General features: G+C 42.1%; 1 protein-coding gene across 1 annotated transcript in view; it reads left to right on the top strand.

Annotated features, from left to right (window-relative positions):
* LOC130308688 (telomerase protein component 1-like) overlaps window positions 1–25,360 on the top strand; it is a 33,853-nt gene extending 8,493 nt beyond the window's left edge. Inside the window, exons 2-15 of the mRNA XM_056552264.1 lie at window positions 6,035–6,208; window positions 6,296–6,480; window positions 6,597–6,921; window positions 8,483–8,601; window positions 8,772–9,009; window positions 9,102–9,210; window positions 13,652–13,788; window positions 14,194–14,397; window positions 17,559–17,771; window positions 17,873–18,073; window positions 20,325–20,546; window positions 20,630–20,725; window positions 24,609–24,697; window positions 24,773–25,360. Of these exons, the coding sequence (XP_056408239.1) occupies window positions 6,035–6,208; window positions 6,296–6,480; window positions 6,597–6,921; window positions 8,483–8,601; window positions 8,772–9,009; window positions 9,102–9,210; window positions 13,652–13,788; window positions 14,194–14,397; window positions 17,559–17,771; window positions 17,873–18,073; window positions 20,325–20,546; window positions 20,630–20,725; window positions 24,609–24,697; window positions 24,773–24,893 (2,433 nt within the window). The 3' untranslated portion in view covers window positions 24,894–25,360. The remainder of the gene's footprint in view (window positions 1–6,034; window positions 6,209–6,295; window positions 6,481–6,596; window positions 6,922–8,482; window positions 8,602–8,771; window positions 9,010–9,101; window positions 9,211–13,651; window positions 13,789–14,193; window positions 14,398–17,558; window positions 17,772–17,872; window positions 18,074–20,324; window positions 20,547–20,629; window positions 20,726–24,608; window positions 24,698–24,772) is intronic.
* The last annotated feature ends 1,051 nt before the right edge of the window (window positions 25,361–26,411 follow it).

The raw sequence follows: 26,411 nt of genomic DNA, 5'->3' as shown, positions 1-26,411 counted from the left end.
CGTAGCGGAGGATTGCCGTTATGGGCAGGCACAGATGGAGGCAGCACTGTAGGGTCCATTGTCGGTGGATCTGCAGCATAAGGGTGCGTTCACACGGGGGTATTTGTCAGCGGATCCGCAGCTGCCCTCTTTGTGCCTGCTAATAGCGGAAATCCGCCGCTACCAGCAAACACACTGTGATGTGCGAGTCGCAGTGTATCCGCACATCCCGCACATCGCGGCCGCTCCCCCGGCTCCCTGAGCTACACAGAGAGAGGCCGCGATGTGTGTGAGTACACTGCAGGGTAACTCGCACATCACAGTGTGTCTGCTGGTAGCGGCGGATTGCCCCTATTAGCAGGCACAAAGAGGGTAGCACTTTAGGGGCCTTTGTCAGCGGATCCGCAGCTGCGCATCCGCATACACTGTGGATCCACCTCTGAATGAGCCCTTAGGGTATGTTCACACATACAGTATCTGCTGTATATTTTCTGCAGCTGATTTTGCTACCTATTGAAGCTAATGGGTTGCAAAATCAGCTGCACAAAATATGCAGCAGATCCTGTACATGTGAATGTACCCTTAAGGGGTTAATGATAAACTAGCAGTGTGTTCACATGTTGTCCTTCCAGAGGGGTCACTTTCCCCCTCCAGTGTCCACAGATCACCAACAGGTCACATTACCAGAATAATTTATGGAAAAATCGCGGCAAAAATTGCGCTGTTTTACCGCGATTTACGAAAAATCGCGGTAAAAGCGCGCAATTTTTGCCGCGATTTTTCCCAAAAATTGTTGTGATAATGTGACCTGTGGACACTGAAGGAGGGAAAGTGACCCCCTCTGGACTGCTACTATACACATTACTCAGCCCCGAGTTATACTCAGGGGGGAGAGAGGGAGGACACGGGACATCACTCACCTCACATGAAGTGGCCGCTCTGCTGTGTGACCTGTCAGCTCTCGGCCCCTCCTCTCCTGTGCTGGGGGCGGAGCCATCAATGTATCGGGACATCCCTATTTATTTTAATTTGGGGGGGCCATGGCCCCCTCTGGCCCCCCCCCTAGCGACGCCACTGGTGGAGAGTGCCAAGCCGTAATTTCTTTGCGAAGAAGGCAGTAACAGCCCTGCACAATTTTGTGGAAGAGAAGTGGGCCAGTATTTGAGCCTGTCGGTATGTACCAAAGTGTGTCACGCCGCTTCCTCCTCCATGCTCTCAGGCTGTTGGTCCTGTGACAGTGTGCAACTCTGCCTCCTCAGCCTCCACTGCACAGACAAGTCTCAGTGCCCCTTCAGCATATCATGGGTGCAGGGCACAGCAGTGTCACGCTGTTCTTCACATGGTTTGCCTTAGCGAACGAAGTCGCACAGGGGAGGAACTGCTAATAGTAACTCATAAAGAAATAGGAGCATGGCTTGCTCCACGAAAACTGGAAATGGGTACCATTGACTGAAAACGGGAAGAACATCTTGTCTGTGCTGCGACAAGGCAGGCTGAGCCATGCGACCTGTATGGCACACATGTTCAATCTGGTTGTCAAGCAGTCCCTGAAGTGTTCCCCTCATCTGCAAGACATCCTAACAATGGGAAGGAAACTTTGCATGCACTTCAGCCACTCGTATACCGCAAAGCACACCCTCCTTGAGATGCAGCGTCACAACGGTATCCCCCAACATAGTCTTATTTGCGACGTTGCCACACGTTGGAATTCCACCCTCCATATGTTGGGCCGAGCCAGACAAAAGCCATCACTTATTTCTTGATGATCCAAGGGGATAGGGGGAGTCCCCTGTGTAACTTCAATGTCAACCAGTGGCAGCTCATACGTGACACCTGCCATTTGCTGAGGCCCTTTGAGGAAGCCACATTATTAGTCAGTCGCCAGGATTACGAGATGAACGTCATTCCACTGCTTCATTTCCTACAACACGTGTTGGACACGATGGCTGGTCAGAGCAATGGAGACTTGGCGCCTACATCTCATGGCAACATAAGAGGAGGAGGAGGGGCACAGTGGAGCACAGTTTAGGTTTCGCGAAATGGGCAGTTTTTCTAGTAATCTGACAGGAGAGGAGGAGCAGGAGCCGCTTAGATGGTTGAGGAAGGCAAGACAGAGGACCCAGACACACCGTGGCAGTATGCAGCGAAGGTGGAGTCAGGGAGTCCCTCCGAGTCACTTGCACGAATGACACGATGCATGCTCATTTGCTTGCGTAGTGACCGCCGGATTGTCACCATTCAGCAGCGGGATGACATCTGTATCTCCACCTTATTGGACCCTCGCTACCGCCACAAAATGGGGGCCTTTTTTGCACCCACTGAGAGGGAGGACAAACTGACCTACTACAGAGACATCCTACGTAGTCAGTTGGCCGATGGCTATCGGCGCCACCGTCCGTCCTCTGCGCTCACCTTCCACTGCCATTGCTGCTGGGGATGGGTGAGGTGGCAGGAGCAGTACCAGCTCCATCAGCAGCAGCCTGAGTCTACAGTTGCTGATAAGTACCTTTCTTCACCTGCATAGTGAAGCAACTCATCAGCAGCAGGTAGACCTGGAGCAGGATCTGAACCAGCAGGTGGTGGCATACCTTGACATGCCAATGACAACACACCTTGAAGATCCGCTGGACTTTTCGGCAGCCAAACTTGATTTATGGCCGAGTTTGCCCTGGAAAAGCTGTCCTGCCCAGCCAGTAGTGTGCCATCAGAGCGGGTGTTTAGTGCTGCGGGGGCCATGGTCACCCGAAGAAAAACTCGTCTGTGGAGAGACTGACCTTTTGTGAAGATGAATGAGGCATGGATCAGCCAGGATTTCCACCCACCAATGCCTGATGCATCAGAGTAGATTGACTATGGTGCCACACCAACACTTCACAAATATGTATAGTGCTAAACAGATTTAAGGCGCTGCTCCCCAGTTACAAACATTCCTTCGCATTAGACCTTTTTTCACCCACCTTCGTCATCGGGTACTGATATTGCCACCCACCGCACTACTCTGTCACTGGGTCACTTTCAGGGCTCCTGATTCTGCTGCTGCCACCTCCAGGCTGTCTCATTCTGCCACCATATGTTCTCCACATGCTGCCACCAACTGCAAGCTTTGCCATTCAGCCACTATATGGTTTACTGATGCTGCTGGGCCTGGGACATTACCTAAGAATTTTTATGGTAGCACTAGCTACCATAAATCTTTAATTTAAATTTGAAATTCATCTTTTAATCTTAGGGTTTGTGAAGCCCTATTGTCTCTTCATCTGCCGCCAACTCCATGCTGTGCCATTCAGCCACTATATGTTCTACTCATGCTGCCGCCAACTCCAGGCCGTGCCATTCAGCCACTATATGATCTCCTAATCTGCCGCCAACTCCAGGCTGTGCCATTCAACAACTTTATGGTCTCTATATGTTCCACTCATGCTGCCGCGAGCTGCAGGCTGTGTCATTCAGCCACTATATGGTTTACTGATGCTGCTGGGCCTGGGACATTACCTACAAATTTTTATGGTAGCACTAGCTACCATAAATCTTCAATTTAAAATTTAAAATTAATCTTTTAATCTTAGGGATTGTAACATAGTAACATAGTTCATGAGGTTGAAAAAAGACCAGAGTCCATCAAGTTCAACCTATATCCCTAATGAGTCCCTACTGAGTTGAGTTGATCCAGAGGAAGGCAAAAAAAAAAAACTTCCCGACTCCAAATATGGCAGTCAGAATAAATCCCTGGATCAACGTTCTGTCCCTATAAATCTAGTATACGTAACCAGCGATGTTATTACTCTCCACGAATGCATCCAGACCCGTTTTGAACTCTTTTACAGATTTCACCATGACCACCTCCTCAGGCAGAGAATTCCACAGTCTCACTGCTCTTACAGTAAAGAACCTCCGTCTGTGCTGGTGTAGAAACCTTATTTCCTCTAGATGTAGAGGATGCCTCCTTGTTATAGATACAGTCCTGGGTATAAATAGATCATGGGAGAGATCTCTGTACTGCCCCCTGATATATTTATACATAGTTATTAGGTCGCCCCTAAGCCTTCTTGTCTCCTCATGCTGCCGCAAGCTGCAGGCTGTGTCATTCAGCCACTATATGTCTCCTCTTGCTGATGCAAATTCCAGACTGTGTGTTTCTGCCAGATTATGGTCTCCTCATGCTGCTGCCACCTCTAGGCTCTGTTGTGCTGCCATGTGACTCCTTGTTAATTTGGATTTTGTGGTCATACAGTATTAGTTCAAAGTAAACACCAGGACATTAAAGAGCTTGTGCGCTGCCCTTCCTTTCGGAGCTCCGCACGCAGCGTCCGAAAGTTCATTACTCCGAGCGCTGTGTGCGGGCTTCCGTGTTCGCGGCCGCCGGGCGTGACGTCACGCCCAGCCCCCTCATGACGTCACGCCATCCCCCTCAACGAAAGTCTATGGGAAGGGGGCGCGACCGCTGTAGAGGGACTTTGGTAGAGGGGGCGGGCCTGATGTCACGCCCGGCGGCCGTGAACACGGAAGCCCGCACACAGCGTTCGGAGTAATGAACTTCCGGACGCTGCTTGCGGAGCTCCGAAGGCAGGGCAGCGCACAACCCCTTTAAACTTGGAATCTAATACAAATTGAGGTAATCTTTTCAAGACTGAGGCCCTATGGTCGTCGCCGTCATATTACCTGTGTAATTATAACAAGAATCCAATGAAACAGCGATAACAATGAACCATAACTGATTAAATGAAACATTAGCACTTTCACAGTCAGGGGGGCGCTGAGAGGCTGGGGCTGGAACAGGTGGTGTGAGCTTTTTCACTGCAGCCACTTCTAGCTTTATGCGCCCACTTATCCAATGGCACAGAAGCTGAATGTGCTCCTGTCAAAGTTGCTGGTACTGCAGCCCCTCCCTTTTCAAGTGGACACTCAGAGTATGGGGGTGCGCTGAGAGGCAGGGGCTGAAATAAGTGGTAGCTCGCCTCGTGGCGCACTACCAGCTCGATGCTCACTAGAATGGGTAATCAAAAATTTTAAATTAATTCAAATTAAATAAAAATTACATAAAAAATCTACCACATCCAGACGCTCTGCAGCAGTATTATTTCAATAACACAGCACACTCCCTTTGCGTGTTAGGACAAAGCACAAGGTTCTACACCCCTATTGAGCCTCTCTGTAGGCCAGAAATAACGGTTTTTAATAGTGATTCACCGCAAATAAATTCGGACCGAACCAAATTTTTTCGGGAAAAACTGGCCAAATCAAATTTTTCAAAAATTCGCTCATCTCTAGTCTTTAAAGTTTTCAAGCTTTTTCTAACACTCTTTCACATGCTGCTTTTCAATTTTTTATTTATTTATTTATTTATTTATTTTAAACCCCCCCATCTTCATTATTCCTGTCTGGTTTGTTTAGGCTCTCTCTCTCTGCCTGTTTATAAAGCCTGTTTTTTTGCCTGGTTCGTAAGGCTGTGCATGCTTTTGGTTCTACTAGTGCCTATGTATGCTTTCTGTGTTTGACCCTATAGTTAGCCTCTCTTCGTAGAGTGGATGTTTGTTGCATGTTTTATTATTATATTTGAAAGGATTGAAGAGTTGTTCCTGAAAATGGGACAACAGAATGACACACAAGAGACATAGTAGACAATTTAGGCTACACCTGTTAAACCAGGGACATAGGTCAGCCCCCATTGATAAGAGGTCTGTGGTATACCCACAACATAATGTGGTTTATTTGATGGGTGAAGTCATAGAAATATAGAATGTTTCAGCAGATGAGAACCATTTGGCCCATTTAGTCTGCCCAATATTCTGAATTCTATGAATAGTCCTTGTCCCTATCTTATAGGAAGAATAGCCTTATGCCTATCCCATGAATGCCTAAACGCCTTCACTGAAGTTGCAGCTACCACTTCTGCAGGAAGGCTATTCCATGTATCCACTACTCTCTATGCCTACATAAACTGCTGAGATGTAAATCTAGTACTGGCTGTTATTAAATACTAGAATTTCTCTACCAAAACACTTGATCATAACTATTTGCTCTTAATTAATTTTATGATGTTTGTGTTTGTTGTCAGGACGCAGTTATGGATTTATCCCAGATGTGGAATATGATCAATAACTTGCCTCCTGTTGAGAGACTGCATGATCATTCTTCCCAGCGTGGGCCTTCTGGTTGGATCACCATAAGGGTGTTTGTTTCATCCACATTTGATGATTTCCACTCAGAGAGAGAAGTCCTTGTAAAGCAGGTAAACACAGTTGTATACAGTATTGATCTTAGAATAGTAAGTGCGGTGAATGACATGTAGTTATCAAGCTTATTTGCAACTTTACAGGTGTTTCCAGAACTCAGAGAGTGGTGTGAAGCCCGCAGTATGTGCTTGGTTGAGTGCGATTTAAGATGGGGAATCCCTAAGGACACATCTTCAGGCAAGATTTTTTCCACCTGTCTTGGGGAACTAGATCGATGTCACCAGGACAGCTTTGGTATGCCCTTTATGGTGGTTCTTCTAGGTGAACGGTAAATAGTTTTCCTATTTCCCTTTTAATGGCTTTTTTTTTTAAATCAGGTAATAAGACTAATTGTACGTCTGTTGTGTAGAATTAATGTGAAAGCTAAATATTACTTTCTTAAAGTGCTGGTTGGATACCACATGCAGCTGAGGTGCCTCAAGAAATTGTTGACGTCTATCGTTGGATCAATGGCATGTCTGTCACAGGAACAGAGATATTACATGGAGCTTATAGAAACTACAATCCCAATGCAGCCTTTTGCCTTCGAGATCCATCTTTTCTGCTCCAGTTGCCCCAGGAAGATCTTCCAAGATATCAAGACAAAGGTCACAAGGCTGTGTTCATGAAGTCTCTCAAGGAACAAGTGAGTCACCGCTTTCCTGAAGATCAAATTCTACATTATGGGTGCCAAATACTTTCCCCCGACTCTGCTACCAGATCAGGAAAGGTAAGCAAAGTAACTGCTCATTCTTTTATTTTGCAATATCATTTACATTAAGCAGGTTATTTAGTAATAATGATTCTAAGGTTGGCACTTTAAAAAAAAAATATTTTTTTAAACAGTAATCCCCTTTCTGATTCCCTGCAGTTTCCATTCCATCAGAACCTGAGTCGAGACAGCTTTCTGGTCCCCATCTGAACATAGCGGAAATGCATTCTCAGCTAACCCCTTGTAGTGACTGGCTGAGCGGGCATTCCCTGTATAGTCTAAACTGTAAATGTGCGGTACAGCAAACCAGGTGGCTTAGATTTCCTTTTCTTCTTTAACAGTAAACTGATGTAAGAAGACTAATTGTTCCACAGCAATATATGCTTACTGCAAAGGTGTTTGCATTGTCAGACATTTTGCGGTCTTTTTCCAATAACCGTAAGCAGAACTATAAATACAGCTCTGGGCCATGACAATAAGTATATTCAAGGTACGCAGTGTATTTACAAATATATGCTTTTTATGTAGGTTTATTCCCATATCCTCCCACTTTTCCAGCTGCAAAACTTAAACATCAGTTTCCCGTTGGAACCTCACCTGCACTAACTGGTCCCCCAAGTGTTCAGACAATATTATGCATATGCCATAGAGATAAGTCCAAATCATACTCCTCTCATAATGTTTGAAAACATTTAAGCACCACATTGGAATATAGTTTGTGAACATATTTAACCCTATTCTGTCCCAAAGTTTGATTTTATTAAATTTTTATTTAAATTTGTATGGGGCAATCAACTTGCCTGAACAGCAATATTTGGAGATCTGCATTACAGCCTTATGCACAATAATTTGACCCAGAACCTATCCACATGAATAGGAGCATTTTCTAGGCATGCACTGTGACCTTTGAGCTCATTGTAAAGGGTGGGTGAGATTGAGCCTTCAGCTTTGGTAAATAATGTCTTTTCTATACATTGTTGTCACTTTTCCTTGTAATTTTGTTTGTGATGACAAGGACAACACTGCTGGAAAGTGACCTGTAGAAAACATGAAGTCTCAGTCAAAAAAGTTTACCAGGTACTATATATGATCTCCTACCTTGCTGGGGCCACCATAAGAACAATAAAAAAAAACATATATTCTCCTACCTCTCCCTCTGGGGGGTCTTACTGTGAAATCTTCCATTACCCCACTGAATGCTCTAGCTGTTACTTCCAAGACTTGTCATGGCAGTAACTGCCCGCTCAGCCAATCATGGGCTGCAGTAGTGTCCCACCTCAGTCGGTGATTGACTCGGCAGTCACTGTTTAGACAAGTCCATCTTGGAAGTAACAGGCAGGAAAATTGAGTGGGGAAAAGGAAGACTTTACAGTGGGACCACTGAGGGAGCTAGGCAGGCGAGTATATGTTTTGGGTTTGTTTGTTTTTATGGCGAGCCCAGCACAATAGATCATTTATAGTACTCGGATACCCCTTTAATATAAGGCCTAGTGGAAGATTTCAGGATTATAGTATAATACAGATAGTAAAATGGAAATAAAAAATAATAATTAGTTTATGATTTATCATGTGTTTTTAGGTAAAACTGGGGTTTTCTTCTGATTTCTCCTTGAGGATTGTGGAGTTTCTTAAAAAGAGAATTCTTGAAACCTTCCCAGAACGTTCAGCTGGTATATCAGCAAGGGCACACATTTCCTGGTAAGATCTCTAAGTATGCATATAAACATGAAATTGCGGTGGCATTCTTACTAGCAGTTCAACTTCTTTTTCCTTCGGGATTGTTTTGAGCAGAAGGGAAAAGCAAAAGGATCTAAAAGCTCTTATAGTTCATTTATAGTACTGCTCATAGCTTATGTATTCTTCCACAGGGAAGAGACAGAATTAGCTCAACATCACTTGTTTCTCCATCAAAAACAGCAGCTGTTTCTTGGCCGAGATCTTGAGTTACAGAGGATCCTAGAGTTCTTACATATGGATCAAGTTGATTCTACTATGCTAGAAAATAAAGACTCAGCTGAATGGAGGATCCCTGTGTACCAGATAGTTTCAGAGCCTGGAAGAGGCAAGTCATCTTTATTGGCTGCTTGCATATCTAGAGTGCTCCAGGTGAGGGAAGTTTATTCTTTCTGTCTATAGAGTTACATGCAGGTTTCCTAAAACATTGATGCTCAAGCATCTGCCTTTGGCTGTTTACACAGCTTCCTCGTAGCAGGGTCTTCTACCATTTTGTTGGCTGCAGTCCTTCGTCTGTTCAACTTTCGAATATAGTGATGCGTCTGTGCTGCAACCTCATGTCAAGTGGACCAGGTACATTTACATATACAACAAATTTTAAAAAGCAAATCAGCCCATTTTTCCTAACATAGTGGGACAGATGCAGGAGCTGATCATAGCTAAATATGTTATCCCAATAGACCAATTTTTCTTTCATTTGCCTAGTGCTATGAGGCCTATTTTATATGTAGCATATCTATTATAATGCCTATAATAAAAAAGAAAGCTTGACTATTGTCCTGAAACCTTAAAGAAGATGTCCAGCGGTAAGAAATTTATTCATTAAGTTTATTCCTGTGAAGAGGGGATAAATGTCTGATCGCAGGGGTACGACTCTGCTCTGCTACCACGAACGCTGTGTCTCTGCCTCTCATAGAGGTGAATAGAAGGGACGTATTTGCCCCAGCTGACATGCTGGGTGTAAAACGTAATTTCCTTGAGCTGAGCCGGGCCCGTACGGGAGATTGCAGGGTGTCCTAGTGGTTGGACCCCCCGCGATCAGCCATTTATCCCCTATCCACTGGACATCTTTTTTTTTTAAATGGGCACTGTCAGAGTTAAGAACTTTTTAAAATTTTGTATATCTTGGCAAAACATTAACCCTTTTAATATACTTCAAAAGAAAATTTTAATTCCTTTTTAAAGAAATCATGGCTTATAAAATCATGGCTTTGTTTAAGCTGAAGCACAGGCATGGACAAAGTCCAGTAAGTGAGGGTGGGCTAGCACTCCTCTGTGCTCTCTCCTGTCTGATAGGACTCCTCTGTGCTCTCTCCTGTCTGATAGGACTCCTCTGTGCTCTCTCCTGTCTGATAGGACTCCTCTGTGCTCTCTCCTGTCTGATGGTACTCCTCTGTGCTCTCTCCTGTCTGATAGCACTCCTCTGTGCTCTCTCCTGTCTGATAGTACTCCTCTGTGCTCTCTTCTGTCTGATAGCACTCCACTGTGCTTTCTCCTGTCTGATAGCACTCCTCTGTGCTCTCTCCTGTCTGATAGTACTCCTCTGTGCTCTCTCCTGTCTGATAGCATTCCTCTGTGCTCTCTCCTGTCTGATAGTGTTCCTCTGTGCTCTCTCCTGTCTGATAGCACTCCTCTGTGCTCTCTCCTGTCTAATAGCACTCCTCTGTGCTCTCTCCTGTCTGATAGCACTCCACTGTGCTCTCTCCTGTCTGATGGTACTCCTCTGTGCTCTCTCCTGTCTGATAGCACTCCTCTGTGATCTCTCCTGTCTGATAGCACTCCTCTGTGCTCTCTCCTGTCTGATAGCACTCCTCTGTTATCTCTCCTGTATGATAGGACTCCTCTGTGCTCTCTCCTGTCTGATAGTACTCCTCTGTGTCCTCTCCTGTCTGATAGCACTCATCTGTGCTCTCTCCTGTCTAATAGCACTCCTCTGTGCTCTCTCCTGTCTGATGGCACTCCTCTGTGCTCTCTCCTGTCTGATGGCACTCCTCTGTGCTCTCTCCTGTCTGATGGCACTCCCCTGTGCTCTCTCCTGTCTGATGGCACTCCTCTGTGCTCTCTCCTGTCTTATCAAACAGAGGAGTGCCAGCCCACCCTCACTTACTGAACTTTGTCCATGCCTGTGCTTCAGCTTGGACAAAGCCATGATTTCTATAAAAAGGAAATACATTTTTTTCATGAAGTATATTAGAAAGCTTAATGTTTTGCCAAGATTTACAACATATAAAAAGTTTTTGTATCTGACAGTGCCCATTTATGTTTATTGATGGTGTATGTTCTCTTTCTTAACAGTTTTTCCCATTGAGCCCCAGACCCTGGCTCTCTCTGGGAATGAAGTAGATGTTTCACCTGTCTGATATATTAGCTGTGATGGGGCAACTTTTTCCAGCCCTCCCTATTATTTTATAAAAATCTTATGTACATTGATATGAACCCTTGATTGTTTCATTTGTGTGTATTTATATCTTCAAAATACATCAATATTTACCACCATTTAAAGTGGCTGTCCAGTGAAAAACAACTTATCCCCTAGGACAACCCCTTTAAAGGGAACCTGACACCATGAAATTCTATCTAATCTATCAGTATCATATAACAGAGCAGGAGGAGCTGAGCAATTTAATATATATCTTTGTGGGAAAAGATCCAGTATAACTTGTAACTTTTTGATTGAAATCCATGTTCTTCCTAGTCCAATGGACAGTGATAATAATAGGATCACCAACTGGACTCTTAACCATGGGAAGATAAGAGATTTCAATTAAGTTATACTTTTCTCACGCAGATATACACTGCTCAAAAAAATTAAGGGAACACTTAAACAACACAATGTAACTCCAAGTCAATCACACTTCTGTGAAATCACACTGTCCACTCAGGAAGCAACACTGATTGACAATCAATTTCACATGCTGTTGTGCAAATGGAACAGACAACAGGTGGAAATTATAGGCAATTAGCAAGACATCCCCAATAAAGGAGTGGTTCTGCAGGTGGTAACCACAGACCACTTCTCAGTTCCTATGCTTCCAGGCAGATGTTTTGGCCACTTTTGAATGCTGCCGGTGCTTTCACTCTAGTGGTAGTGTTGGGTCTATAATATTCTGATATATTGATCGCTATGAATTTTATTAAATTCTATTGCTAAATATCGCAGAAGAACTTTGCTTTCCTTAATTCAAAACATTTCAGCTTGCTCTTTGCCTCTAATTAAGACTAGAACCTTGAGATGGAGTCTGTGGATACCAGAAATCTAAACATTGGGCTTTGTGGAAGGATGGAAAAATCTCAAGCTAGGGACGTTGCAACATAAGTGACTTATGCTACGCCATGCTTAAATGACCAATCAGCATATAAAACGATGTGTCGTTTTTGTCAGATTGTAAAAACTAATGTGATTTCCGGATAATAAACAAAACTCCCTGGAGTCAGTAACGAGGAGGGAATTTATACCAACATTGTCTGGTGTAAATTTGCTTATGTCGACACTCGGCAAAAATAGCACAGCGGTAGTCACTCACAGTTTAAGGCCTCACATTAAGGCATCCTTGACAGTAGCATGAGACGGAATCTACAACCCACACAAGTGGCTCAGGTAGTGCAGCTCATCCAGGATGGCACATCAATGCGAGCTGTGGCAAGAAGGTTTGCTGTGTCTGTCAGTGTAGTGTCCAGAGCATGGAGGTGCTACCAGGAGACAGGCCAGTACATCAGGAGATGTGGGGGAGGCTGTAGGATGGCAACAACCCAGCAGCAGGACTGCTACCTCTGCCTTTGTGCAAGGAGGAGCACTGCCAGAGCCCTGTAAAATGACCTCCAGCAGGCCACAAATGTGCATGTGTCCACTCAAACAGTCAGAAACAGACTCCATGAGGGTGGTATAAGCGCCCGATATACACAGGTGAGGGTTGTACTTACAGCCAAATTTGCCACTGGTGCCATGTGACAGATGTGACAGAGTCTGGAGACATCGTGGAGAACATTCTGCTGCCTGAAACATCCTCCAACATGACCGGTTTGGCGGTGGGTCACTAATGGTGTGGGGTGGCATTTCTTTGGGGGGCTGCACAGCCCTCCATGTGCTTACCAGTGGTAGCCTGACTGCCATTAGGTACCGAGATGAGATCCTCAGATCCCTTGCGACACTATATGCTGGGGCGGTTGGCCTTGGGTTTCTCCTAATGCAAGACAATGCTCGACCTCCTGTGGCTGGAGTGTGTCAGCAGTTCCTGCAAGAGGAAGGCATTGATGCTATTGACTGGCCCGCCCATTCCCCAGACCGGAATCCGATGGAGCACATCTGGGACATCATGTCTCGCTCCATCCACCAACGCCAGGTTGCACCACAGACTGTCCAGGAGTTGTCGGATGCTTTAGTCCAGTTCTGGAAGGACATCCCTCAGGAGAACATATGCCACATCAGGAGCATGCCCAGGCATTGTAGGGAGGTCATACGGGCATGTGGAGGCCACACTCACTACTGAGCCTCATTTTGACTTGTTTTAAGGACATTACATCAAAGTTGGATCAGCCTATAGAGTGGTTTTCCACTTTTATTTTGAGTGTGACTCCATATCCAGACCTCCATGGGTTGATAAATTTGATTTCCATTGATAATTTTTGTGTGATTTTGTTGACAGCACATTCACCTATGTAAAGACGAAAGTATTTCATACGATTAGTTCATTCATTCAGAACTAGGATGTGTTATCTTAGTGTTCCCTTTATTTTTTTGAGCAGTGTATATCAATCTGTGTAGCAACTTCTACACTATAACATGATGTTGGTAGATCAGACAACATGTAGAATGTGGCAGGTTCCCTTTAATCCCATTTAAATGCCTATATGACAAGACAAGATTTAATAAAACAGTTTTAGTTAGATTGACAGCTTGTAAATGTGCCAGATTCATCACACTGGTCGGTAAATCTGGAGCATCTGAAGACTGTCATAAGTTTAGACCAACTATAAGTTTGATTCAATTGCGACGGAATTATTTTGTGGTTTTCAGAGCAAGAGGATATTCTTGAGAAGCTAAGAAATTGTTGGAGAAATGAAGAGATGAAAGACATACTGCAGCACGTTCTGCAAACATCTGCCAAACTCACTAACATGGCCACTTACATATTTATTGATGCCATAAATCAGGTGAGACAAAGGTGTTTATGATTTGTTCCCTCCTACACTGTACAACTGCACACCATTATGCATCTGGAATATTAAAGGGGTTGTCTGGTGAAAACTATCTTAGCCCTTATGCATAGGATAGCCTGGGGCGCGCAATCTTAGGAATGGTACTCCTGGCTCTCTGAGAGGAGCGTGTGTGTAGATGGCATGTGCTCCGTTTATTTGTAATGGAGCGCCGAAGATGCCATAGTACAGAATCTCCGGCATCTCCGGGGCTCCCATAGAGAATAAATGTAGTGTGTGCTGTCTACAACATGCACATTATGCAGAGCGGCTCTCTTTCCTTAGATTAATAGGTAGATAATAAATTCTATTGATGAACACAGTTATGTACAAATACATTAATGTCAATATTCTGCTTTTTAGCTTCCATTTCCAGCTGATGTCAATGACTTATTCTCTTGGCTGAGCACCCAAGGATTTCTTCCTCCCTCTTATAAGTTTGTCATCAGCTGTACCCCAGACTCTGCACTTCACAGTATGCCATCATCCAACTGTCTGGAGCTGGATCTTTTGTCCCCAGGGGCAGCACAGAACCTGGCAGTGTTATACCTATCCCGTTATTGCAAGGTGATATCTCTGGTGTAATATATCAATTGTCAATGCTGATGAAATAGTAACAACCAGCAAATGAGTATTGTAACAACTGACCATTAGAAGCAAGTCTGTGATGCGTTTATTGATATTTATGGCATTTATTAGTAGCCAACTATACATTTCAATTCAGAGAACAATGTTGACTCAATAGAAACAGGTAATAAAGGTTGTCCTTGTTTGAACAGCCATTTCTAAAATGTACAAACAAGTCGAACCAGCTCCACCCCAAGCTTCAGCGCACGGACAGGACCAGGACTGGGTCCAGATATATGCAAAAGAGAAAGAATGTCCAGTGCACACACGTATAAAACTGAGCTGCTTTATTGCATAGTTGCCATAGGAAACATCGGACACTCAGGTAACGTGACGCGTTTCAGCCAGCAAGGCCTTAGTCATATGACTAAGGCCTTGCTGGCCGAAACGCGTCACGTTACCTGAGTGTCCGATGTTTCCTATGGCAACTATGCAATAAAGCAGCTCAGTTTTATACGTGTGTGCGCTGGACATTCTTCCTCTTTTGCATTTCTAAAATGTGAATGCTTACGATTACTATGGCAAACCCTTGTGGGAACAATAAAAAAAGAAATATGTAATTTTTTCCTTTTATTGATATCTACTTTGTTTCCTTAGGATGTGTGTCTGCAATAAATCCAGGAATCTTAATAATAAAATACGTTTTTAACTAACAATTGAAATAGAAATGCAATGAGTCGCCCTAGCACATATTTATTACCATATAATAATAGTGTCCAGACAATAATCACTAATACAACTTTAATATATTGTTACACTAATCACAGCATAAACCACCTCAATACACGTTAGCCAACCTAATAACCAAACCTAAATACACTCAAAAAAACTATACACAGTCCCCGACTTAAAAAACAAAACAATTTGTATGTGCTTGTGTTGCTTTAAATAAAGCCTTTTTTTAATGCAAAAATTTTTTTTACAAGAGCCATATATTAAAACATGTTCCTTTTTTTTAATCTGCTTCTTTTTTCTGAATTTTTATTATTTCATTTTTTTTTGTACATTATTATGGGGGCTGTCACCCTGCCTGAGATAAGCTTTACAGCAAGCCCCATAAACATAGGCAACAATACACAGGAGCTGTCACATTAACATGAATAGGAAACTTTTCTAAGCGTGCTCAGTGACCTTTAAAGAAGGCCATTCCACAGAAAGGAGGAAGCTGAACTCTGAGCTTAAGTTATTGTTAAGGTCCTGTGTTATCTATATACTGGTGTCACTTTTCACTGTACTACTGTATTAATCACTTTCCAGCAACCTCTCCTTATCACAGACAGAACAGGAAGTCTGGACTTAGCTTTATGCCACCAGTGCAGTGCAGTATTTGGGGAGGTAAACACCCTATGCATACTCAATGCAGTTCACAATACAGGACAGTGAAGGGCTTGACAGAAGCAGCAGTGTGCAGGGAATGCAATCCTATGATTATATATAATAGTTCCCTATGGGGACTTGAAAAGTGTAAAAAAATAAATAAATAAATATTTTATCAAACAAAAATATATATACCCTCCTTCTCTAATTAAAACTCAAACAACCCAATTTTCCTGTTTTGCAAACCTAAATTAATAAATAATAATAAACATATTTTGTATGGCCACATGCGGAATTGTCCAAACTATTAAAATACAATAGAAGAAACAGTATCCAGCGCAGCTTCTTGCAAAACGGAGCTTTATTGCACATTTCACCTCAGTGCACAGACAGTGTAGACATTTGTGACGCGTTTCGGCCCCACAAATGGGCCTTGGTCATACAAGTTGTAAGATTATAAATGAGCTTTTTATAGCTCCACCTAGATAGGGCGGTGCTCCCATGTCTCACCTTCTCACCCTTCCGTATGCAGGTGGATTGCAACCATAAATCAATCTCGATACTTCTGCATCGCCAGGGACCATATCTATCCATAGATGCATCGTAGAAAACGTGTTCATGTGTATCAGTCACAACCAAATGGTGAACATAAATGTGAATCTAATAAAATCATAGACACCTGTTCACCTATATAAAAGATACAAATGGTAAGAATACAGTTCTAAAAACCAGTGAGTATTTCTTGGAGGAAGCATGGCATGATATGAGAGATCATAGCACAATATGAAAAATTATTATAACAAATATACATACATGCCATGTCTATTCCAAATACCTAGATATACTAAAAAGATCACACAAATGAGCCATGTACATTTCTCGCAAATATGGTTCATGAGGAAACGGCAAGAACAAATTTAATCTTCATAAATTTCTAGAAGCTATGCTGGATTCTTCTATTGTCTACAAGCCATTGGTGGAGTCTGCGCCAGTCCGAGAGCTACAGGACATACGGGTTGAGCTGAGGACTTGTACACATTCTCTATTAAAATATAATGTTTAAGATCTTGCACCAAAAAAAAGTGATAAAAAAAAGCCCCACCAAAACAAAAATGGTACCAATAAAAACTACAGATCCTGGCACTAAAAATTAACCCCCATACATCCTCGTATATAGAAAAATAAAAGTTACAGGGGTCAGAATAGGGCAATTGTAAGCAAATTTATTGTGATAAAAAGGTCTAACTTTTTTTTAAATAGTACAATAATAAAGTTACTAAAGAAACTATAAACATTAATTTTGTTTTAATTGTATTGATCCACAAAAAAATATAGCATGTCAGTTTTACAGGGAAGTGCACTTTTTAAAAATTAAACTGAAATGAAACTGGAAATGAAAACTGCAGATTTTTTTCCAATAATATTTGTTTGGTTTCACCTTACATTATATGGTAAAGTAAAAAAGTACAACTGGTCGTGCAAAAACCCCGATGTAATCTTGGCAAACCCAGCTAGTCTATTGGGTTTATAGGATTTGTTTCTAAGTGAATCATAGATTTATGGGATTTGTTTCTAAATGAATCATAGATTTATGGGATTTGTTTCTAAATGAATCATAGATTTATGGGATTTGTTTCTAAATGAATCATAGATTTATAGGATTTGTTTTTTAAATGAATCATCAATAGAAACATTATATAACGGGCCGATGTTGTTTTATTGCAAATTGGTTATTCGGTCTAATTCTTTGTGTTTACTTATTCAGTCTGTCCCCTTTCATACAGATATTGAGCACCGAGCAGCTTTATAAACTACTTCAAAAATCCTCCTCCACACACCCTTTGTGGATATCACTTGCCTGTGAGGAGCTCCGCGTGTATGGAGTTTTTGAGATGCTCACAAAAAAGATTATAGGGTTACCTGGCACTCTACAAGGGCTCCTAGAAAGTATAATTCAGAGACTGGTGCAGGAAGACGACAGTAATCGAGTCAAGAAGGTGACAAGGATTAGTAATATTATTTTGGAACTTTAAAAAAAAAAATGTTGCTTTACAAACAAATGCACAATTAAATGTTAAGGTCTTTTTCCATGTTTTAGCTACTTTGTTTGCTGCATTGCTGTCAGGAAGGTGTAGCTGAGCAAGATTTGCAGGGAGCCATGTCTACCCTAGAAGGTGCCTCGGAAATACCCGCCATGCATTGGGCAACACTTCGCAGAACTTTGAGTTGTCTTCTTCGAGTAGGCCAGGACCATAGAGGGAAAGACATGCTAGGTTTCTTTCATGGCAGTGTGGCAGAGGTAAACCATGGCTGTGTATAATTGTGCATATTAGAAACTTGCTCATGACTGATTTTGATTTATATTGTGAACTCTTCCTCTTATGATACTTATTGTTGCATTTATGTTGCTCTTTGCTTCATATGTAATTGTGATGTCATACTGTATCTCTATGGAGAGTTTGACGCAATACATACACATATTTCATATATATACATAATATAACAGTAATTGTTCAAGAGGACAAATATTGAAGTTAAAAAAAAATTACATTATATTCTGTTTTTTATATTCGTATTCAGAATTTTGTAACCATTTTTTAGTTCTGGTGAAAAAAATCTTAGTGTCCCCAAGAATATTAGTCTCAGCCCCTCCACCTGTTTTCCCTTTGCATTCATTTGTTTCTAAAACTACATATTGAGGTTTCCTACTTGGGATTGTTTAAAATCTGCCTGGTTTTGTGACTTAACCCTTCAGGTAACAAGGTGATTGTAATGCTCTGATTTCTGTTATTTAGATTTCTCATTCTCTCCACTTCAAGGGGTGGAACCAGGGGGGCTCATACTTACTCCCTTAGTTTCATAGCTAATCACAGCACTGCTATGCCATGGCATAGTGCTGGTTAAAGTGCACTGATCAGCCTGACTCTGCGAATGTGAAGCTAAAGGGGGGGGGGGGGTTAAGTACACTGCAGCACTGTGGACATACAGTAGTAGAAACAGTGCTAGTTAAACAAGGGACAGCTACCCCCAGGTTTTTTTTTTGGGTGAGAAATGAGAAGGAAGCCTTGATTTAACTTTGAGGAACAATGTGGATCATCTTCAGAAGGCAGACTGACTCGGCTGGCAGGCACTCAGCACAGGCTTTCTCAGGCTCTCTCCTTCTCTGGCACATGGGAGATACTAAACTCTCCACTTCCTGTGTTTTGTTCTGGATCACTTTAGAGACAGAAATCTCTTGACAAAAGGCAGTGTACAGGAGACTGCATGGAAGGGAGATGGGGTATGGAGTATTCATTGGTAAATTAAGTGATATACCGTGTTTCGCCGAAAATAAAACCTACCCCGAAAGTAAGCCCTAGCAGAATTATCAGAGTGGGCTGCAATAAGCCCTACCCCGAAAATAAGACCTAGGCCAGGGGTAATCAACTGGCGGACCGCGGTCCAGATCCGGACCACGGCCGCCAGTAATGCCCGCAGACCCCCCCTCTCCTTTGGCTGGTCCCGTGGCAAGTTACCGTTATTGAGCCGGGGCAGGGACGCTTTCGCTTTAAAACGTCCGCGCGTATGCACGGCCGACGTCACGGATGTGTCCCTGCCCCCAGCTGCTAAGCAACAGAAGGAGATCCCGCCGCCGCCGAGAGCTGCAGCTTCCGTACAGTACAAGTTGCAGACGCTACCGTATGAAGGTGGGGAAGTGCTGGTCTCGGCTGGGGATGAAATGTGTACTGTAGTTTATTATGGCAGAGGGGTGGGGGGCACTGTAGGAGTGTGAAGGACGACGGGGGAAGGGGAGGATGGGGGGCTGTAGCAGTGTGGAGGATGGGGGCTGTACTGTAGGAGTGTGGAGGATGGGGGGCTGCAGGAGTGTGGAGGATGGGGGATGCAGGAGTGTGGAGGATGGGGGGCTGTAGCAGTGTGGAGGATGGGGGCTGTAGCAGTGTGGAGGATGGGGGGGCTGTAGAAGTGTGGAATATGGGGGGGGGGGTGCAGCTTCCTCCACACTGCTACAGTCCCCCATGTTGTTCAAGGTACATACCGTAAATAAATAAGCCATACCCTGAAAATAAGCCCTAGTGTGTTTTTGTGACTAAAATTAATATAAGACCCGGTCTTATTTTCGGAGAAACACGGTACTATCAGAATTAAATGGCAGTACCCATTTAAATTACTTCTGAAAATGTAATAAAAACTGGTTATCCATTAAAAGGGTACTCCCCTGGAAAACATTTTTTTTTTTTAAATCAACTGGTGCCAGAAAGTTAATCAGATTTGTAAATTACTTCTGTTTAAATAATCTTAATCCTTCCAGTACTTATCAGCTTCTATATGCTCCACAGGACATACAGCAGCTGGAAAATACTGGAAGGGTGAACATATTTAAATAGAAGTAATTTACAAATCAATTTAACTTTCTGGCACCAGTTGATTTAAAAAAAAAAAAGTACCCCTTTAATTTGGAGATGTCTCATATGCATGTAGTACAGAAAAATTGTAACGTGTGGTTTTGTCTTTATGATACTTCTTACTAGTCCTATTTTTTCTGATTTTAGGCAGTGGAGAAGTGCTTGCTCAGTCCCGACAACTCTCACCATTTATATTTAGTAAACCTGGCTGATTACTATGAGTACAAATGCACAGATAATGCCACAGTGATCAACCAGCTACCACAACTACTGCAAAAAGCCATGATGAACAGTCGCCTGGTTAATTTCCTGAGAAAGGATCCCCGTGCTCGCTCCATACAAGCTCACACAAGAACACGGTACCTAAAGGTACTTACTAGAAGACATTGACAATCTTGATTGCATACAAAAAGTTACCGTATTTGGTTGCCAAATCTGTGTGTGTTTTTTAGGGTCTACGTTGTACCAATATATGCAGGGATGGCTTTCTCAGGTCTCAAGCAATGATCTGTGGGATGTGTTCGATGAAAATTGGAGCATTTGGTCAGGTGAATACAATATAAACTTTCTTTTTGCAAATTATATTTATGTAAATTGTATTATGTAATATCCTTGTGTTCATGTTTGAATCCAGCACAGTAATGTAGTGCTGTAATTTTATAATTCTTTTCGATCTAATTGTGTCTCTGTCTATCTATCTAATGAAGCTAAAACCTGCATTTTCCTATATATCTTTTTTTATTGATAAAAATACAAAGAATATAGGGTATACATGGTCAAATATAATAGATAGTATATATGGTAAAAAGAGAACACAGTCATGGCCGTAAATGTTGTCACCCCTGAAATTTTTCAAGAAAATGAAGTATTTCTCACAGAAAAGGATTGCAGTAACACATGTTTTGCTATACACATGTCTATTCCCTTTGTGTGAATTGGAACTAAACCAAAAAAGGGAGGAAAAAAATCAAATTGGACATAATGTCACATCAAACTCCAAAAATGGTCATGACAAAATTATTGGCACCCTTAACTTAAAATTTGGTTGCACACCCTTTGGAAACGCTTCCTATAACCATCAATAAGCTTCTTACACCTCTCAGCCGGAATGTTGGACCACTCTTCCTTTGTAAACTGCTCCAGGTCTCTCTTATTGGAAGGGCATCTTTTCCCAACAGAAATTTTAAGATCTCTCCACAGGTGTTCAATGGGATTTAGATCTGGACTCATTGCTGGCTACTTCAGTACTCTCCAGCGCTTTGTTGCCATCCATTTCTGGGTGCTTTTTGATGCATATTTGGGGTCATTGTCCTGCTGGAAGACCCAAGATCTTGGACACAAACCCAGCTTTCTGACACTGGGCTGTACAGTGCGACCCAAAATCCGTTGGTAATTCTCAGATTTCATGATGCCTTCCACACATTCAAGGCACCCAGTGCCAGAGGCATCAAAACAACCCCAAAACATCATTGAACCTCTACCATATTTCACTGTAGGTACTGTGTTCTTTTCTTTGTAGGCCTCATTCCTTTTTCGGTAAACAGTAGAATGATGTGCTTTATCAAAAAGCTCTATCTTGGTCTCATCTTTCCACAAGACATTTTCCCAGAAGGATTTTGGCTTACTCAAGTTCATTTTGGCAAAATGTAGTCTTGCTTTTTTATGTCTCTGTTTAAGCAGTGGGGTCCTCCTGGGTCTCCTGCCACAGCATTTCATTTCATTTAAATGTCGACGGATAGTTTGCGCTGACATTGATGCTTCCTGAGCCTGCAGGACAGCTTTAATATCTTTGGAACTTGTTTGGGGCTGCTTATCCACCATCAGGACTATCCTGCATTGACACCTTTCATCAAATTTTCTCTTCTGTTCACACCCAGGGAGATTAGCTACAGTGCCATGGGTTGCAAACTCCTTGATAATGTTGTGCACTGTGGACAAAGGCAAATCTAGATCTCTGGAGATGGACTTGTAACTTTGAGATTGTTGATATTTTTCCACAATTTTGGTTCTCAAGTCCTCAGACAGTTCTCTTCTCCCCTTTCTGTTGTCCATGCTTAGTGTGGCACACACAGACACACAATGCAAAGACTAAGTGAACTTCTCTCCTTTTTATCTGCTTTCAGGTGTGATTTTTATATTGCCCACACCTGTTACTTGCCCTAGGGGAGTTTAGAGGAGCATCACATAATTGAAACAATCTTATTTTTCCACAATTTTGAAAGGGCGCAAATAATTTTGTCCAGACCTTTTTTTGGAGTCTGATGTGACATTATGTCCAATTTGTTTTTTTCCTCCCTTTTTTGGTTTAGTTCCAATACACACAAAGGGAATAAACACGTGTATAGCAAAACATGTGTTACTGCAATCATTTTCTGTGACAAGGGTCATAGTTTTCCTATATTCCAGATGTAAAATTTGAAATCTTCTACGTATGATTAGTGTCAGACTGGAGTACTTTGTGCCTGCCCCACCTTCCCTTATAGGCAATATAGCTATATAATAATTTTCTATGTATGATAATTCTGTACACCTCTAAATAATTATCATACATACTGTTATTAAAAAATATTACTAGTGTACAAGGATCATATGATCTGTCCATGAATCATGGCCATTCTCGACTGCTGTTGCTCCCAGTCAAGAATGGCCATTACATTTTTTTTTTTTTTTTTGTGACTTTAACGCCGTTTTCGTGACTGGGAGCAACGGAGTAATGGGCAACAACGGGTCCCGAAGGCTCCCATTTACTACTATGGGGGCCGCCGGGACCCGTTTTTTTTAAAATGGGAATAGCGGGAGAAAAAGATGGCTCCTGCAGTTTTTCTCCCGCTATTCTCCCCAGCACCCCTGACGCCCGGCACACTGCCATAATAGCAGTGTGAAAGTAGCCTTAGAAGATAGTTCAAGAGGAGAGAGATGCTGGAGACAAAGCCATCAGACAACGTCTTTGATGGGTTTCATCCTGTATGGGACAGAGCACCCTACTCTGTGAAAATGTGCATGCTGCAGAAGAAAAATGAAGCAGATTCTATATTATCCTGGAAGAACTTTATTAATATTTCCACTTCCATTTTTATTTATTAAACCCATATCAATATTTATTTATGAAATATTGTTTCAATTAATTAATTTTGTATGAAAAGTAATCACTTACCAGCTTTATCAGATCCTGATCATTCCCCTTCTCAAAGGTTTGTTGTAGGTTACACGCTGATGTTATAGGTTAATTCACAATCATAATATTGTGTAGAACAATTGTGGTAAAAGTAAGAGACATGGAACAGAGCAAAAGTACTTAATATGCTGGTTTAAACCACCAATACTTTCTTGTATATCATTGGTTTAAAATATAACTTGAAAGGTCATGAGATGGAACATGTATCCATGGCGGAATTGGTACGTGGCAGAGTACAGACAAACAAGAAAAAAAAAAAAAGTGGTTTCCAATGGAAGGAAATGCTCAACCCCAAATGCAGTTGTGCATTTATGCTGGGGGAGCAGATCCTGCCCTTGTAGTCCGTTGCTAAGGGCAATCCCCAGTATAAATTCATACAATGGGAGATGCCTGCAGCAAACTACAAGTGCCACAATGGCATCCTATACCTGATGAAAAGAGTGGATGTGTAACATAGAATAATACATACATTTAGGTGCACTACTGTGGTAGATGTAAACACTTCTAGTCTGCTGCAGGCATCCCCCATTGTATGCATTTTTATGCTGGGGATTGCCCCTAGTAACAGACCACAAGCGCAGGAGCTGCTCACCCAGCATAAATGCACAACTGCATTTGGGGTCGAGCATTTCCTGCCATTGGAAACCATGTTTTTTTTCTTCTTGTTCAAATCTTGCACTTGGAGGTGTATAAACTCCATTAATCACTATTATAGGCAGCATTTTGGTGCACCTGTGAGCCCGGCAACATATCAGCCAACTTGGGTGGGGTTCATAGCCTTCCTCCCACTGTAATTGTGCTTAGCCACACTGGAGGTAACCTGGGAGCAGGCCGTGAGTCGGGCCTAATGCCGCTGTAATTGCCCACTGGCCCCTGGTATTGTCCATACGGCACAGGTAGGTTTAGTGTTAGGTCTCGTGCCACTTGAGAAACCTTGGTGTTGGTGTGCAGACTCAGGTATGTCCTTCATATAAGGATATACTGGCTAATGTCTCAATTTGAACTTCATTTTGAGGGTTATTCATATGTTACAGTCTACATCTACCAGTGTTATACATGTACAGACAAGTGTTCTCCACTTTGCACAGCAGATTTAGTTTCTATTCTTTTTGCCAGCTTAAACATGAAGAATGTCTTCTAGATGAGGTTAGCTCATAGCCACAGAATTTCTGCTGTAATCTTCAGATGTCAAGAAGATCTATATCTGTATGCCTGCTTGTGTAAATGATAAATATACCTATCTTCTTTGTGAACAGCTGTTTGGGAATAAGCAGAGCTGCGTCTTATGTGGAGCACATGTCACCATCATGGGGAGAGAGGCTTTCCTGTGTTCTCAGCATTACAGGTACCAGATCAGAAGCCAGAAATAGCATTCTTGGCATTTGTCTAAGACCCTTACCAATCTTCTGTTATATTCCAGGGTTGGCACAACTGAATGTCTAGTTTGCAAATCGCCTATCCTGGGGCATCCACCACCATCTCCTGCTCTTCTGTGTCACAGCTGTGGCTTCTATGAAACATGTGTTGCCTTAAAAAAGTGAATTAATATTGCGGCTTAAAATCATGAAGTGCTGGAACACAAATTTATTTTTGTTTTATGTAAAGTAACTTTTATGTTACTAGGTTACTATGTTTTAGTCTAATAATAATTTATAGAAATGTATTGTAACATATATAGTACGGCAGGGGTCTATTCTTAAAGGGGTTGTTGGATTATGAAAAACCCCTTTTATTACAATACACGAAAGTAATTCAATTTATAATAGTTACATTTCCAAAAGGGTCCTATTTTCCTGCTTGGTCACCTGACTACTTTTCATTTTCCCCCCAACTCTGCTATCACATATAGTACTTGCATATTTAAGAAAGCTGTGCAGGACCTAGCAGGATGGGGAGCCCAACAGATTTGCAAGTATTTGCATCTGCCTACAGTTATGGCGCATGTTTACAATGAGATGATGGAGGAGTGAACCATTTCTTCCCACCTCTCATGTAGAGATGCACGGCCCCACGATGCATGCTGGGTGCAGTGTATGTGATTTCAGCAGAAATTGGGCCAAATGAGGGAATGAAGCACCTTATGATTCGTCAGTTACAAAATGACTTACTTTCATGATTGTATTATACTAAGAAGGGGTATTGATAATTGGATTATTGATAATAAATCCTTTAATTTGGCAATAGACATTATATATTTTTCTATAGATCATTGGCAGGTCTAGTTAATTTTAGTTACATGTGCTGTCAATCGTGTGGGGCCACCACAGACATGTCAGTATATTTTACCAAATTTGGCTGGTTCTATCATTGGTCTGCAGAAAATATGATATTGTCAGAGGCCTCATGTAAATGCTTCTAAATGATTTCTCAATGTTCAGATTCCTTGTCCATTAGAGTTTCCCCAGCTAGGATGCAGCTATTAAGTCTGTTCTGTAAATGATTTTTATGGTAATTAAGAATAAATACAATTTTAATATTGGTGAGTTTATAAGCCTTTCGGTAAATGAACACTGTCAGCACTGGATGGATGAATGAATATCAATGATAACTGAGTTACCTTGGTCTATGTACAGTATTTCCAGGATATTGCCACATTTGCTAGATCTCCTGTTAGTTTTTAGAAAAATATAACATCATCATGCTATTAATAGTTCAACATCATCTTCACAGCTGGGATCATACTTAATATGAATTTAAGCCAATTACATGTCTATTTTAAGGGAAATTGTATCAGGTTGCATTTCAAATAAAATTCGCCAAGGAGATTAAACAATCAATTTAGCTTCTACCCAGTCTTCAATATAAATATACAGTAAGGGTACATTCAGGGGTGGACTGACAACACTCGGGGACCCTAAAAAGGCAATGGCCCATGCTAGGCTCTGCAGCTCGTCAATCTTCTGCCACGCCCCTATTCCACCCAAATCCCACACACAATAAACTTAAATTTATATATATAAGAAACACTTTAATGTAGGTAAATTTCCATGAACAATAATACTGGTATACAAGGAGTAAATATATACCATCTCTCAATAACTGGATAATACCGCCATACT

The sequence above is a fragment of the Hyla sarda genome, chromosome 1, assembly GCF_029499605.1.
Source record: "Hyla sarda isolate aHylSar1 chromosome 1, aHylSar1.hap1, whole genome shotgun sequence".
In the NCBI taxonomy this organism is placed as follows: domain Eukaryota; kingdom Metazoa; phylum Chordata; class Amphibia; order Anura; family Hylidae; genus Hyla; species Hyla sarda.
This window is presented reverse-complemented; position numbering and strand designations above follow the sequence as displayed.